General features: G+C 34.7%; 1 protein-coding gene across 3 annotated transcripts; it reads left to right on the forward strand.

Annotated features, from left to right (window-relative positions):
* Positions 1-1,834: 1,834 nt before the first annotated feature.
* On the forward strand, positions 1,835-10,474 carry LOC114378555 (protein SPA1-RELATED 3-like). Of its 3 annotated transcripts, none has more exons than XM_028337173.1 (7): positions 1,836-2,975; positions 3,152-3,309; positions 3,897-4,812; positions 5,063-5,209; positions 5,300-5,611; positions 9,440-9,499; positions 9,867-10,474. In XM_028337173.1, the coding sequence occupies exons 1-7, from the start codon at positions 2,391-2,393 to the stop codon at positions 10,053-10,055; spliced, it is 2,367 nt and encodes a 788-aa protein (XP_028192974.1). In that variant the 5' UTR covers positions 1,836-2,390; the 3' UTR covers positions 10,056-10,474. The 3 variants fall into 3 exon arrangements, with proteins under 3 accessions (XP_028192975.1, XP_028192974.1, XP_028192976.1); XM_028337175.1 differs by having other exon boundaries at positions 2,837-2,953; XM_028337174.1 differs by lacking the exon at positions 5,300-5,611 and having other exon boundaries at positions 1,835-2,975; positions 5,063-5,232.
* The last annotated feature ends 6,575 nt before the right edge of the window (positions 10,475-17,049 follow it).

Raw genomic sequence — 17,049 nt, forward strand, 5'->3', positions numbered from 1 at the left:
AGCAATGCAGAAATAAAAAAAATGTTTTTCTATTTTTAATAAATACTTAATTTATATGTTTACTTCTTAACAAATTTTTATTTTATGATAAGTTCCTAATAAATAAATATTTTATTTTAATATTTGATAAATTAATTTTATGTTTATTTTCTGATGACTAATTAAAAATAATTTTTTTATCATGGATTAAGAATACAAAATTATTATTTTATTATGAAAGGAGTAAATGAAAAAAATGAATATTTATTAGGGATTAAAAATAAATTTGAATCTAAAAAAAAATATGTATGGATAATTATTTTAACAAAAATTTATGGGCGGAAAAAATAAAGAAATGAATTAAAAAAATTTATAAGTTAAAATTAATATACTCATTAATTAATTTATAAAATCCCTTCTATTTGAATTTTTAAAATTTTTTAAATGCTTTTAACAGATATATAAGCTAATTTTAATTTATAAAAATTATTAGTTTATTTTTTTCTCCTATAAATACTTATTTAAAAATATCCAAATAAAATTATTGGATTTTGACATTTGACAGAGACTCAATGTGAAAAAAGGTGAGAATGCGTGAAGAAATTTTTTTCCCCATTTTTTAAGAAATATATTTTTTTTTCTTTTTACCCGTTCTATATGCCATTGATTCCGGAGAGATAAAATTATTAAAAATAAAATAATTTCTCAGTAAACTTTAAAACAATTATATTTTGAATATTCCAATTTCACACCACTAATTAAACTAAAACTATAGTATTACACAGTGATAATTAAAATATGATTCTCGCAGGCGTTTTATGCTTTTATTTATTTATTTTTACGCGGGGAATGCTTTGTTTTTTCAGATTTTTTTAAAGTTATTATATATATATATATTTTTTTCTTTTTTTGAAATATGTTGCTTTATATGAAACCATGGGGGTAGGTTCAGTGTGCTATCAAGTACAACTAGAAACTAGAAGGTTTTGTATAGGTTGGTCTAGTAGAAACAGAACATACTTATATAGTGAAGGCACGTACCTCTCTCTCTTTCTCTCTCCATAGTTCCAAATGAGAAAATTTTGATCCTTTTTGAGGGCCAATGTTGTTTTTTCATATTTTGGAGCTATTGCGCCATAATTGAGAAAAATCTACATCGAAAATTAAAAGAAAAATGTGTTATTTTTTTTATCAAATTACTCATTTGTCCCTATAGTTTTAGGATTTTTACCTTTTTATCCTTATAGTTTGAAAGTGGTTCTTTTAATCCTTATCGTTTATATTTTAATTCTCTTTTTAATTTTTATGATTTTGAAAGTGATTTTTTTAGTCCTTATAATTTATATTTTAATTATCTTTTAGTCCGTATAGTTTGAAAGTGATTTTTTTAGTCTCTATACTTTATATTTTAATTCTATTTTAGTCCTTATCATTAAAATATGAGTAATATTATCAATTATAATTAACTACAAAAATATTAACAAGTAATTCGTAACTAATTTATCATAAGATAATTTTTAATAAAAAAATATTTGATAATTTATAACTAATTTGTAGTTAATTATTTTTATATTTTATTTTTGTACTAAGGACTAAAAGGTAATTAAAATACAAATTATAGGAACTAAAAATATCACTTTTAAAATTATAGGGACGAATAAAGAATTAAAATACAAACTATAAGAATTAAAAATAACAGTATTAAACTATAGGAACTAAAAAAGAATTAAAATGTAAATTATAGGTAGGAACTACATGAATCACTTTCAAACTATAGGGTATATAAAGATAAGAATGAATAAATAGGGACCAAGTAATTTAACCTTTTTTTTTTGTTTTCTTAATATTTTTCAATGTTGCCCCCTAACAAAAGTTTCTTTTTTGACTTCTGTTGAATTGTTTTATGTTTACCAGGATGAATTTCATGCTGATTAAAGTTCATGAATTCACGTTGGTAACTTTGCAGGAAAGTTTGTCAATGCGTTCTGTGGCAACAAGCTGAGAAATTGTTCTTGAAGTTGGCCTATTGAGAATCTCTGTGGCATTTTTGGGACCACTGAAATGAGATTTTTTGAGTTATAATGGTGGAGTAGGTGCTCGAGTGTGATACATGTTGGATAATTACCGTACACTATACCTTGGCATTCATGCAACTCTTAATGGATGAAAATGAATGGTTCTTCTTCTGGGTTTTCTTGGCAGAAGATTTTCAGTTCTAGGAGCTTAAATTTTTTTGGAGGCTTTGATAGGTACTCACAAAGGCACCACAAAATTCTAGCTTCAAAAACCAAAGAGACAGGGTTATGTTGTGTTTGCTCAAGGTGACGAGCAGAAAAACCTTGGTGGTCTTTCTGGTGTATGTGAGGATAAAGTAGGGGCTAAACTTGACACCCTTTTGTTTGTGCTATAGAATGGGTGATATTAGCTTGAGGCTATGGTTGGATAAACCCGAACGATCAGTGAATGTCTCTGAATGCTTGCACATATTTAGGGAAATAGTAGAAATTGTTCATGTGGCTCATTCTCAAGGAATTGTTGTTCATAATGTGAGGCCCTCCTGCTTTGTCATGTCATCTTTCAACCATGTCTCGTTTATTGAGTCAGCAACTTGTTCCGATTCTGGCTCAGATACTTTAGAAGAAGCTGTTGAGATCAAAACTCCAACACCTACTCCTAGCTATGATATGCATCAACAGAGATGTTTAGGAAGTGAAGATTTTGTGCCTGTCAAGACTTCAACAGCTTCTTTGACAGACTCTAGTTGCATGTTGTCAAGTTTGGTGTTTGTGGCACCTGCATCATTAATAGATGATACAGAAGAAAATAAAATGAAAAACAGAAGAAAGGATGAGGAAGTTGCAGTAAAGAAGCAATCATTTTCAACAAAACAGGTACTGCAGATGGAGGCGAGTTGGTATACTAGTCCTGAAGAGTTTGCTGGTGCTTCACCTTCCTGTGCTTCAGACGTTTACCGGTTGGGAGTTCTTCTTTTTGAGGTTCACAACAGAAATATACAAACCATGTTTATGTTGTTAGATTTTAGTTGGTTGCTTTTGATCTGATTTTTCTTCTTTTCCATGTTATTCCAATGGAATTGTAAAGTTTTCACAGATCCTTTGTTCCTATTTGCTTTTTCAATTTAAGCTAACTTGAGAATTCTACTTGTGATCAGCTATTTTGTCCACTCATCTCAAGAGAAGAAAAGAGCAGAACCATGTCCGGCCTAAGACATAGAGTTCTTCCTCCACAGTTACTTTTAAAATGGCCTAAAGAAGCTTCATTTTGCTTGTGGTTATTACATCCTGAGCCTAATAGTCGTCCAACAATAGGGTAAATTTTCTTCATCACATGCCTTTTACATATCAAATATCCAAATTGTTTGCAAATGTTTGAATTACCTGCCACTTGTATGCATTGTTTTCTTTTTCCCTTCCGTTATCCATTTCCTTAACTTTTGATTGGAAGGTTGAAATTAAGCGAATTGGATAATAATTTTGAATAAATTAAGATCCTTAAGATGGTTTTTCACATAAACCAAGACTGCATTTAGGTCTTGAGATTGTTTATTGTTTAAGGTTTGTGATCTGCATTTCTCCTTGATGGACTTCACATGGAGTTTGTCTTTTAGATGTTAGATCACGGATAAAAGAAGTGCAACCAAACACACGTGGAGAAAAGAATATAGAGATAGAATAGGAAACAAAATAGAAAAGAGTATCTGATTTTGCATAATTCAAGATGACATGCAATCAATCAAATAGCATGCAGTGCAAAGCACATCGCCCTTAAAATGCATAGAGACATGATTGTGCTGCAGTGAAGTACGAGTAATCTCAATCAAATGATAACTTTCATCCTTAGCAATTCCAACTGAGTGATATTTCAACAATTTTTGTTATTATTTAATTGTGTTGCAGGCAGTTGTTGCAGAGTGAGTTTCTTAATGAACCAAGAGATGATATAGAAAACTGTGAGGCAGCGGTAGAAGTTAGAGAAAGGATAGATGATCAGGAGTTGTTGCAAGAATTCCTTTCATTAATTCAACAGAAAAAAGAGGAAGCTGCTGAGAAGTTACAGCATACTATCTCATTTCTGTGTTCAGATATTGAAGAAGCGACTAAGCAGAAAACTCTATTTAATGAGATAACTGGCACTGGACTAGATGATTGTACCACATCAACTTTCCCGTCCATTACAGTTGTCGATAATGAGGAATCTGCTTGTCTAGGGACCAGAAAACGGGTCAGAACTATTCCGTGTGTTGATGACACTGAAGGGATTGATAATAACATGAGTGATGATCAGAAAAATGACAGGAGTATTCTTTCAAAAACTCCACGGTTTTTGAATAATTTACAGAAACTAGAGTCAGCATACTTTTTGACACGATGCAAATCAGCCTATTCCTCAGGGAAACTTGCGGTTCAACATTCACCTATTGGTACTGATGAAAGGAGTTGTGTCAATAAAGTAGCATTAAAAGAGAAGTTCAGGGAGGGAAAAAGTCCTTGGACAAATCCTTTCCTTGAGGGTTTGAGCAAGTACCTATCTTTCAGTAAGTTAAAGGTTAAGGCTGACCTGAAACAAGGGGATCTTTTGCAGTCTTCCAACCTGGTATGCTCACTCAGTTTTGATCGCGATGCAGAATATTTTGCTACTGCAGGAGTAAACAAGAAGATTAAAGTTTTTGAATGTAACACTACCATAAATGAGGATCGTGATATCCACTATCCAGTAGTTGAGATGGTTAGCCGGTCAACATTGAGTAGTACATGTTGGAATACTTACATCAAAAGTCAAATTGCTTCAAGTAACTTTGAAGGTGTTGTACAGGTAGGCCTACGCATAAGAAATTATTTGATGATTTGGGTCATTCTGGTCCCTATCAATTTCCACATGACACATAGTCAAGCTTTATTAATTCTTTCTCATAAATTAAAAATTCGGCAGCTACTGTCACGTAGAGATTAGCCAAGACCATGGCTATGTGATGGTTTTGAACTATGTAATAATTTATTGTCAACAGTTTGTCGTCTATGATTTCCATACCATTAATTGAACCTTACCATTTTTCTTGTTTCAGTTATGGGATGTGACAAGAAGTCACGTGCAGTCTGAAATGAGGGAGCATGAGCAAAGGGTATGGTCTATTGATTTCTCATCAGCGGATCCGACGTTGTTAGCAAGTGGGAGTGATGACGGTTCTGTCAAGCTATGGAATATCAATCAGGCAATCAGACCAAACATTCTTTTGTATGTTTTATGTGTTTAATTCTAGATGTATGATGGGTTGTTTCCCTCACATGTGCTGTTACTGCAGGGAATTAGTGTTGGTACCATCAAAACAAAGGCAAATGTGTGTTGTGTTCAGTTTCCCCTTGAATTTGCTCATTCCCTTGCATTTGGTTCGGCAGATCATCGGATATATTACTATGATCTTCGCAACCTGAAAGTGCCTCTTTGTACATTGGTTGGACACGATAAGACAGTGAGCTACATCAAGTTTGTAGACACCATGAGCCTAGTCTCTGCATCCACAGATAACACTTTGAAGCTTTGGGATTTGTCCTTGTGTGCTTCTCGAGTTATAGACTCACCAATTCAATCATTCACTGGTCATATGAATGTTAAGGTATATTTGTTGACAAGAATTTGTCTCTTCTCTGGAAAATGAAGAAGCTTTGAAAAAATATTTTAAGGAATGGTATTACTAGGAATAAAGATTATGGCTCTTTGTTGGTATATTGGCCAAAACATTCTTTAGAATGACTCTCAATAGAAGGGATGGATGATATTGGTGATTAGTGATTGGCGGTATTGGCCAAAGTCACATTCCACCATTAAGTGCGAGTAGGTATATAAGGTGACAACCTCCTGTAAACTATAGTAAATGTATCCAAACTCCTGTAGTTATTAAATTTCTTCTTCCGCAACCTAGTAGTTGAGGCAGGTGATCTGAGATTTTTCAACACCCTCTTGCTTGACCAAATATGATAGAAATTGTGGAAATGGTGGAGATCCCAACCACAAATCATGGAAGCAATGAAAATGTACTATAGGCTTTGATACCACCACATCAGACCAATTGGCCAAACTCCTAAAAGTTGGCTCAAAAGAGGAGGATTTTCTAGTCTTATAAGGGGTATTTTTTACTGCATTCCCAAATAATGTGGGACATCTTAACACACACCCTTCATGCTTAGGATCTAACATTTGGTGTGTGAATTTTGCAAGATTGTCTGCTTTGATGCATAATGGCTTTGTCACGGTTTTGTCCTTTAAAAGGTTCCTTGATGTGTTAAGGGAGAAAGGTGTTTATAAACCATCCTTGGTCTCGACTACTAAGCGATGTAGGACTTTTTGGCATACTCTAACAAAAGGTTATAGAACAATTTAGAGAATAATTTGACTGATTAAAAATCAATTGAATGAGCAATCATATAGAAGTATTGAAATTTAAAGGCAACGATGGAGAGGTGAAGTTTGATCAATGTCAATAGACTTGTTGGAGTACAGGTGTGAAATGAAGTTTCATATTGAGTAAGAATGAGAAGGTTGAGCACCATATATGTGAAAATAAGACTCATAAAATTGAACCTTAAGATTTTGGGTTAAGGTGGTGTTAGGTTCACTTACATGGTTTGCTTGGTAATCCATTGGTGTAAATCTCCTCGATGTTTACCTCTTTGGGTTTCCCAAACAACTTGTATCAGAGTCAGTGGTTCGACGCGATGTTTGATTTAGACAAGTATAATGGAGTTAGCGATGGATCCATGGATATAGGAATCCCTTGTATCGAAAGTCTTCTTAATGGGTGAGTCCATGCATGGAGGCTAGGCAACAGGTCTCGTAGACATTGCGGCAGCGCAAGGTACTAGAGAATGTTGGCAGCAATAACTAGATGAGCTGGAGCAGCCACGGTTAAGCTCTAAGGGCTACCACTAGGTACTCATGGATTGAAAATGACTTCCACTCGAGGGGGAAGCTACCATGTGGAAGAGACTTACATTTGAGGGGGAGATTGTTGAAGTATAAGTGTAAAATGAGGTCCCACATCGGGTAGGAATAGGAAGGTTGAAAAGTAAGGATAGGACCCATAAACTTTATCCTTAAGATTTTGGATTAAGGTGTGATGTCAGACTCACTTATATTAGTAACCCTTTGGTGTAAATATCCTCGGTGTTTATCCCCTCAGATTTCTCAACAAGATAATACCTTAAAGCCATTGGTTGTTAGCGAGAATGGTATGATCTAGTGTTTTGGGGAATAATAATTTTGAGAAAAGGAAGGATTACTAGTTAAATGATTACAAACACCATAATCCAAAATCCAATAGGTGTAGAATGAGACAAACCATAGTAAACTACAATGGCTAAGGAAGAAGCTTGCTAGGATGCTTTAAGTTGAAGGTATCCTTTATTGTACCATGCTCGTGAATATTTGTTGGCATCATTTTAATTTTTTTTACCTCAGCAAATTGTTAACCAAACCTCTTGTGCCCACATACCTTGGCAAAATGGTTTTGCCAAGAGGAAAATCATCACTTTGTTGAAACAACTCCTACCATACTACTTCATTGCAATGTTCCTCTTCAATTTTGGAGTAGTTCTCTTCTTTTAGGGTGTTAATTGACCATTCACATGCCTTCCTTCATCCTTTAGGACAAATTCCTCATTCTTTATTGTTCCCTCACGAAGAACTCTACTTTGTTCCTCTTCTAATCTTCAATTGTACATACTTTGTCTGAGACATCACTTCAAGTAAAGACAAACATTTTGCTAAATCTCTCATGCATTTTTCTTGGCTACTCATGTCTTCAAAAAGATTATCGTTTTTATTCTCTAACACTTATAGTGTGTGTTGATGACCTTCCCATATAGCTTTTATCATAGAATTTCAGAGCTTGAGGTAAAAGAAAGCATTAAGGAGGATGACTATGGAAGCAATTTACTAGCTACAACAGATGGAGCAATATCATAAGAATAAAAAAGGCTTACATAACATATGGTCTTCATTGATTTGGAAAAGACATACAATTGGGTGCTAAGAGAGGTATTATGGAATTCCCTAGAGACAAAAGGTGTGTATTTCCTATATTCAAGCAATGAAGGATATCTATGAGTAGGCTACGACTAGTGAGTATCCGAGTGGGCGAGGAGAGGTCACAACATATTTTCCTATAATTATAGGATAGCATCAAGAGTTAAGTCTAAACACCTATCTTTGTACTTTGGTCTTGGATGTGATTATTTAGCATATACAAGTGTTGGTGCCATGATGCATGCATTATGGTGATAATCTAATCCTATAGTTGGTGAGTCAAGAGGAAATAGGCGGGAAGTTAGACATGTGGAGACAAGACTTGGAAGCACACGACTTTTTTTTCAAGTAGAAGTAAGACAACATATGGAATGTAAATTTAGCAGACGATGCATCAATCCTAAATCCTAACTTAGAGGTGTAAGTGACTATTAGAAATGGATTACACCTAACTCAACCTCAAAAGTTAACTTTTGGAAGAGGATTGCTTAAGTATTATAAGGAATATTTTGTCCAAATTCCCAGGAAAAGTGGGAGATCTTATTCTTAAGTCTTAACACATTCCTTGTGCCTAAGACTAAACATCAAGAATGTCAAGTTTGCATGACTAGACATTTGCATGTGGCCTAACATTAAAACTAGATAAACTAAAGTCTACCATATTAGAAATGCACCAGGCCTAACTGAACCAAAAATCAGCTAGGTCAAGGGGGAAGAGTACCCAAGTGTTATTAACAGTATTCTGGCCAAGTGACTTCTTAAGACAACATTACGGTGTAATTTGATCCATGTAGCCGACTTACACAGTCAGAATAACACTTGGTTGTTTTAATTCCTCAAATGGGATGGTTTTTTGTTCTTTAATATCAGTTTCTATCTTCAGTAACGGAGTAAAAATAATCTTGTAACATGAATAATGACATTATAACCGAGAAGTTCCTAAGAACTTGTTTTGACAATGACAGAAAAAAAATGATGATTAACTAAATTAGCTTCCATCTTTATGAATAATACAGCCTCTGGAGGTTATAACTTTTAGACCATGATCTGCTTTAATAATTTTGGGTGTGATTTTCCTTAGTTTTTCTCCACCTCTATTTATTGGGCTATTCTCAACTCTTCTTGTTGAGGCTTCTATTGGTCTTTTCCTCATATGACCAAACCATTATGAATACATTCATTCTTGGTCTTTGATCTTATATTTTTGTATTTGTCAATGGTGTAGCTCGTTTTGTTGTGGTGTTTTGAGATCCATATATTGTTCAAAATTAATTGTTGACCCTGCAAGTAGGTGACTATGTAGTGAAAGTACAAGCACTATATGCAAAATTTGGGCCATTTGTAATTAATTACTGCAAATTTTATATATGGTATTTAAATTTCTGCGGCAATATGATGATGCACCTTCCTTTTGTTGCAGAATTTCGTGGGGTTGTCTGTATCTGATGGTTACATTGCTACTGGTTCAGAGACAAACGAGGCATTTCATTTTTCCTCTCTCGTTGATTTATTAATTATCATTGATCTATAATTGCTACTGAGTTCCTTTCATTTGATTTTTCTAAATGTTACACTAGAAGAATATTGCTTTTGCATACCTTTTTGATAGATTCTATTATAGATCAAGTTGTTGAAATATAGGAATTGTTTGCATGAGAAGAGAAAAGAGAATATATTTAAGTAATTCCACAAGTTAGTACTACGAGTACTACTGTTCTTATATGGTTTGAACCACTAACCTTATACTTCTATCTATACTGTAGCTTTCGACTAACACACCCAAACCTCATGCATTTTTTTTCATGAATTGAACTTCATTAATTAAGATCTTATTCTATGTTAATTAGGTGTTCATATACCACAAGGCTTTTCCCATGCCAGCATTATCTTTCAAATTTTACAGTAGTGACCCTCTTTTTGGGAATGAAGAGGATGATTCTACACAGTTCATCACTTCTGTTTGTTGGCGCGGTCAGTCCTCCACCTTACTTGCTGCAAATTCCACAGGAAATGTCAAAATTCTGGAGATGACTTGAGTTGGCCTTTAGTTGGGAATAAAGATACAATTCTTTGGTACACAAGGTTAAAGAATCATGTTAATGGTTAGCTTTTTGTTTCCAAAAAAAGCTATGGAGAAGTGTATACAAATTCCATGATTACTACTTGTGACAAAATTTTACATTAGATCACAGAAGAAGCAGTGAGAGAAAAAAGTGAGATTGATCTCTTCAAGAATGTTTTATAGATAAAATTCTATATTAGAAGAAAAGGAAAGTGAAAATAAATATTAGATTGTCTTATAAAATAGTGGGACAGAGGAAGAGAGCGGGGCAGAGAAAAGACAGAGAAAGTGCATAGTTTTGTCTTTGAATATTTTGTATTTAGGGAAAAAATTAAGTTGTTCCGGGCTTTCCCATAGTAACAAGAAAATAAGATTTTGTTCTTTCCTTTCTTACTTGTCTTGCCACTCTTTTTGAAAATAAGATTTTGTTCTTTCCTGTTTTATTAGAAATGTCAATAGGAGAATTTGAACTTGTGACCTCTCCCTCCTTCTCCCTTCACCCTTAAGTTTCCATTTTCAACCACTAAACCAACTTTATATTTTGTGTATGGTTACATTTCTTATTTTTATGCGAATTACATGGATCCTCAAGTCTTACCAATAAAATAAAACAAAGATTATATCCTTGTTTTTAACCAATTATAATCTCAACTTTTAATTCAACCCAAAAAAATAACTACCTATTATCCTCTAAAAAGAATATATCAAATAGTTAATAGAAAATATTTTTATACTAAAAAGAAAAAAAAGGTGTCATAGGTCTTATAAGTGAATTAAATGCTTCTGAACAAATATTTTTAGGACACATTATATAATTGAAAGTATCATTTCAAAATACTCTTTCCCTTCCAAGTGTTGTATTTGGGGAAAATAATTGTCCCAAAATATTATCGTATTTGATTTTTCAATGTATATTAATTGTTTTATTTTTACTAATCTCCATAATAAATGTCAATTTTTTTCTTAATTTTATCCTTATTATTTTATTTGAAATTTTATGTTATCATTTTATGCAATTTGAAAATCTTCTTATCTTTTTTTACTATTTGAAAAATTCCTCTTGTCAAATTTATCATTCTTACATGCACATGATAGTTAACTCGTCAATTGACATCGTCACATCGTTCCTTAAGGTTATAAATCATTTGAATTATATCAATTTTATAATTGTTTATTGAATTATTTTTATTTTTTAAAATTATATGACCTAATTTAATCGAAATTTCAAATATATATGATTAGTTTTAAATAAAAGATATGATTTATATCATGTTTCGTACTTCTGCAAGTGAGAGATGTATATATCCAAGTTATCCTTGTATAAAGAGAAAATTAAATGTTTAGGAAAATTATAAAAAAACAATTTATATTTTTTGTTTTAAAATAATATTATTAATAAAGTATTTAAATATCAAAAATGATTTTAAACAATATAATTCTAATCATTTTTTCATTTAATTTTTCTTTTTTGAAGAAAAAAATGAAAATTTTGTGTTTAAACAATATGAGTAAAAACACCAAACCTTTATCATTTTCTTATAATACAAAATTTAAAAATTATTATCCTACATTTTAAGAAAATAAGTTATTAGAAATAAATTCAAATGTAAAAAATATTAAATGTGTCCTCTTATGTCATTTGACATTTATTAGTTAATTTTACCAAACACTTTCAATTAGTTTTACCAAACATAGTCTTATTTTCCATAAGACACTTCAAGTAACTTATCAAAATAAGATACTTGAGGTAACTTACGGGAAAAAAGAAACTACTTGAATAAGCTCATGTACCAAACAAGCTCATTTTGATCAAAGTAGCTTATAAGATAGTCAAAGGAGCTTATAAGCTCTTCAAAGACCTTACCAAACATAACCTATAAAAAAATATTGTAAAACAAGAGAAAGAAAAAGAAAAAGAAAAATCTACTTTGTACAAGGATGCATTCCTTGCTAGGTATTTTTAAGTTGTTATCACGATAAGTCCATATACATTGATGTAAATCCTCACTTTATTTGAGATACTATTGTTGTTAGTCAAGTTGGGGAAAAGATACCATGCATTCAAGAATCTTGCAAATACGCCTCCTAAGCCACTTCAAAGTTGGTTGGTCTTTAAGACACTTAAGCACCCCTTAAAGCCTTATATGACAATAGGTAGTGATTTTGAGTACCCTCCACATTTGCTCACCATGTAAATATATTCTCTTATCTTTTTCTTTTTTGTTTTTCTTTTTTTTCTTTGTGCTTTTGTGATTTATTTCGTTGTTGATTCCTTTTGTTTGGGATAACTATATATGTGTGATTTGTTAATTGTTTGCAGGTGTGTGCCACTTGAGCACTTTCTCATGTCCCTTTAGTGTGATTTTGAGGTTGTTCATGTGTGGTTTAAGGTTTGTGTGTTGTTTTGGTATTTCTGAGAATCATGAAGTAGTTAAGCCTACACTACGCGTTTAGTGAGTTCATGAAGTTTCGAGTTTGTGTTCTTTGCATTCATCATGTTTTTCATGTTTCTCACCATCCTCTTCTTGCATTCAACCAAATATGGGAATTTTCATGATTGTCTAGTACCCGCTAAGTGGACACTTCTTTCTTCTATTGGGTTAAGTTGTTATGGGCTAAGCATGTCATGTTTCACTAAGCCCAGACTTTCCTTTGACTTGTTTTTATTTTTATTTGGGCTTAGTACAAATGTGACATCCTGAAAATTTCTACCCGGAATTTTTGAAAACGATGTATTTTGAATGATTATATATATATATATATATATATATATATATATATATATATATATATATATATATATATGTATTATTCAGTGTATATGCATATATGTTCTTGGTAGAAGTAGGAATAGTGGGGGCACGATACGCGGGTTAGGCTAATTAAGGAAGAGAAATTCATAACTGGGAGGTTATGGGTTAGTTCTTAATTAATTAGTTTAAAAGTCATCGTTTTGTGTGCGACTTAAAATTTAACGAAACCAACCTCTGAATCACGCTCGGGGTCTTATTCTGAGCGTTTTGATATATATATTGCTTACTTTCGAAAACTGGCCCCGACGGACGCAGAGAAACGCGAGGAACTGGAACCAGAGAAATGGCACGCAAACCGAGGCAGGATTTTAGCGTTTCAAAGGTCAGATTTTTCTCACTTTTGTGGCTGAGTATGGGTCACAATCAAAAGGGAAAGTGGGCCCTTTTTGCTCCACTCAAATGGAGACATGTGGCATAGTTTATAATAAAATAATAGAAAAAAAAAAGAAAACCCTTTCTAAAACAAAAAGCAACTCTCTCTCTCTCCTCACTCAGCCCCAAAAAAATTAAGAAGCCTTTTCTCTCCCTCTCTCACGTAGCTTTCTCTCTTCTTCCTCCACCATTGAAGCTCCATACAAAGCTTCAACCTTTGGTGCCCATTTCTGCTCCAAATCGCGAAAGGAGGACATTTTCGGAGTCGTGAAGCGCGTCTCTACGTGTGGGACTTCGAAATTTCAGGTTTGGGTGAACTTCTTTCTCTCTTGATTTTCGTGGGTATGGGGTTTTGTGAGACATGATGGGTAGTTTTGCTAGTTTTCTGCTTCATGATAGTTATTTGTGAAGGAACTTGTTGAACTTGCCATGTTTGGATGAGTTAGACATACCCATTCTGTTTTAGAGTTTTTATGATGATGCTTGTGATGTTTATATGCTGAAATTGCTTATGGAAAACTGTTAGAGATGAAGGGTAGAGTTAACCTAGGGTTAGAAAGTGAGAATGTGGTGTTATGAGTGGAAAAAAGAGTGAGGCTTTGTGAGTTGGAAGGTTAAATCTGGATTCTGTAGTAAATGAAGGTTCAAATGAGTTAATCCTAGTTTGAAATGTCATTTAGGATTTATGAGAAAGGTTAGGCTGAGCTAGAGAGAAAAACAAATGACCAAAGTGAACAAAGAGTCATTTTTAGGGTAAATTTGGGTGTTGAGGAGTCAAATTTTGATTTGGTGAAATTTCAGGTGTAAATCCAGTTTGGACAAGTTTAAATTGATGTTATGGACTTGTGTGAGGTGAGAGTTTGCTTCAAATTTACCTCATTCTCAATTTCACTTCTCAAACCTAGAAAATCCATTAAATTGAGGGGTTTTGGACACCTAGATTTTGTGTTGCTGTGTTTTGAAGCTTGACTGTGGTTTAGACATGATTGATACATGATTTGGGACTTGTAGGATTTGATTTGGGCAAGATTGGATGAGGGGAAGTGTGGTTTTCGAAATCTACACTTTGTGCAGAATTTTGCTGTGAAATTGTGCAGCAGAATTTTGCACAAGTGCAGAAAAATGCTATGCATTTGCTGGTTGTGGAAAGAGCAGTGAAGAATGAGTTATGGATGTTTTCTAGTAGATCCCAACGGTCAAAATGTAGGCTTATGTACTAGAGATTTCCAGTAAAATTTTGGAGTCGATCCAACGGTTAACGAATTGGAACGAAGGAATTGTTACTGGGGTCTTTAAGTGAGAAAAGCTGTGTTTTGGTTGGTGTTTTGGCAGAGTTTTCTGCCTTTGCTATGTTTTCTTGGCTGTGATAGTTTGTGCTATTTGAATGTTGTTTTACTTGGATGTTGGGGAAGCTTGAGAGGATTGATGGGGACCCGGTGTTGAGAGAAACGAGGATATGGGCTACGTGGGAGTACGTGAGCTCAGTTGGAGGTGGGCAACAGGGGATGGTGGGTTTATGCGCGATTTGTGATTTGTGGATGTGGAAAAAAACTTGTTGTGCACCATCGCCCGACCGCCACCTAGTACCACATGTGATGGGTACCCCATAATCCTACAAGCTTGAGATGAGGAAGTGTTGAAGGGTGAAACTTCCTGCTTTTATTCGTTGACCACAGAGTGGTACCTGGAGATATGTCGCGGGGGTCAGGAGACCTTGGGGACGTCAGGTGGGGTGCTATTGCCCAAAACCAAGCTTGACCAATCCCGACCCAACCTGGGCATAGTCAGTCAGTGAGAACCTGTGATGTACCTAAGCAGGCGAGCTCCTGGCAGTCAACAGATAAAAGGAACAAAGACCACAAAGCAAGGAGGCTTGTGGTGGCTGGCCAACTGTGAACTTTGATTGATATGTGGGTTATGGCCTCTGGTAATCGATTACCAAGGGTGGGTAATCGATTACAAGGCTTAAAAATGAAGACAGGAGGCTAAGATGGTCTCTGGTAATCGATTACCAAGGGGTGTAATCGATTACCAGGCTTGAAAACGAGGTCAGGAAGCCATGAGGGCTTCTGGTAATCGATTACCAAGGGGGTGTAATCGATTACCAGGCTTAGAAATGAAGGCAGCAGGTTGTGGAGGCCTCTGGTAATTGATTACCAGACTGTGTAATCGATTACACAGAGGAATGGGTCACTGGTAATCGATTACCAGGTATGTGTAATCGATTACACAGTGCCTTTTTCAGGTTTTCATGCCCTGAAGCTGTGATTCAAGTTTGGCCTCTGGTAATCGATTACCAAGGCTGTGTAATCGATTACCAGGGATGAAAAGCCTTGAGATACCCCTTTTTACTTGCATGTAGTGGTTATGAGACGCATTGTGCGGCGCAGTTAGACTTTCGTGAAAGAGTCTACCCCTTTCTTTTCTTTCTTGTAGATCGTGATGGCGGCGCAGCTAATCCATGATCGAGTAGAGATGGAGTGCCTAGAGGGAGCTTGGGAGACCCTCGAAGGCAACACGAGGTGCCGATTTCGGGGCACGATTCGATTTACGACTACTTCTTTGGTGCATCCAGATGAACCCGTGCGCACGCTTCAGCGCACTGTGGAGTGGATACTACCCACGCCTACACCATACCGTCTAGTGGAGCCAGTCCAAGTGATCGAGGTGACGTCATCCGAGGAAGACCCTGAGGAGGATCCCGAGGAGCTACCTCCTGAGCCTGTTGTGGATGCTCTTGACTTTCTAGAGGGTGATGAGGACCCACTTCCTAAGGTGGATCCTCCTGAGGAAGTCATGTCGGTATCTGAGGCAGACTCTACGGAGGATAGTGGCCCGGGGGAGATGGCGATCAGCGGAGGCTCTTCATCCTAGTGGACAGCTCTTCGGACTTGTTTTATATACTTTTTGAGGGTGGTTGTATCTAGGACTGACTGTTAGGTTTACTCTTTTGTTTTTTTGTATGGGTAGGCCTGATGTATAGGAATTTGATGATTGTATACATGTGGCTGAAGCCATCACTGTGGACACCTTTGCTCTGGATGACACTATGTATTTTGTAAAACTCCCATATTTTGGACAGCTTTAAATGATGAATGCATTTATGATCAATCTTGTTATTTGAAAAGAAAGCATTAGCAAATTTATTTGTAAAAGAGTTTATCGACCGTATTTTATTCTTTTATTTTCACGTGACGACCTAAAGTAATGGCTTGTACATTCTTCCTTTTGAAACAACAAAATAGTTTAGAATATTACGAGTGGTAAGAATGAAATGACTCCGAATAGAGTTGTGAACTGGCCATTCAGGACTCTATAGTGAGGATTTTCCTTCTGAACCTAATTATTGTGAAAAGAGAAAGAAATGAAAAAGAAAAAGAAAAAAAAATCTACCATGGTTTTTGTTATTTAAATCATTACTATTAAACCAGTCATTAATTTAGGGACGCCACAACAAACCTACGCGTTAAGCCTTCCATCCTTTTCTTTTTGTGTTTAAGTTGTTGTGGGCTAAGCATGGCCCACGAACTAAGCCTATCATCTTCTTTTGTTTGTGCTAAGTTTTTGTAGGCTAACTGCGAACTTATGTGCTAAGCCCACTACTACCTAAAAGGGCTTTAACATTGATAATGAAGTTTCAACATCAATTATGAACCGATGTTGAAATGACCATCATTGAAAGTTGGCATTTTTCAACATCGATTTTAAAACTAATGTTGCAAATCATTATTTACATCGATTTTGGCTGAAACCGATATTTAAATATGACCAAATTTATGAATT

This window comes from Glycine soja, chromosome 12 (genome assembly GCF_004193775.1).
Source record: "Glycine soja cultivar W05 chromosome 12, ASM419377v2, whole genome shotgun sequence".
Lineage (NCBI taxonomy): Eukaryota > Viridiplantae > Streptophyta > Magnoliopsida > Fabales > Fabaceae > Glycine > Glycine soja.

What these genes read in the sequence shown, in the direction of transcription:
- LOC114378555 (XM_028337173.1), top strand. Translation starts at nt 2,391, where the DNA reads ATGGGTGATATTAGCTTGAGGCTATGGTTGGATAAACCCGAACGATCA. An exon ending in ACTTTGAAGGTGTTGTACAG is followed by an intron (nt 4,813 to 5,062) that starts GTAGGCCTACGC and finishes TTCTTGTTTCAG; the next exon opens with TTATGGGATGTGACAAGAAG. An exon ending in CTGGTCATATGAATGTTAAG is followed by an intron (nt 5,612 to 9,439) that starts GTATATTTGTTG and finishes CTTTTGTTGCAG; the next exon opens with AATTTCGTGGGGTTGTCTGT.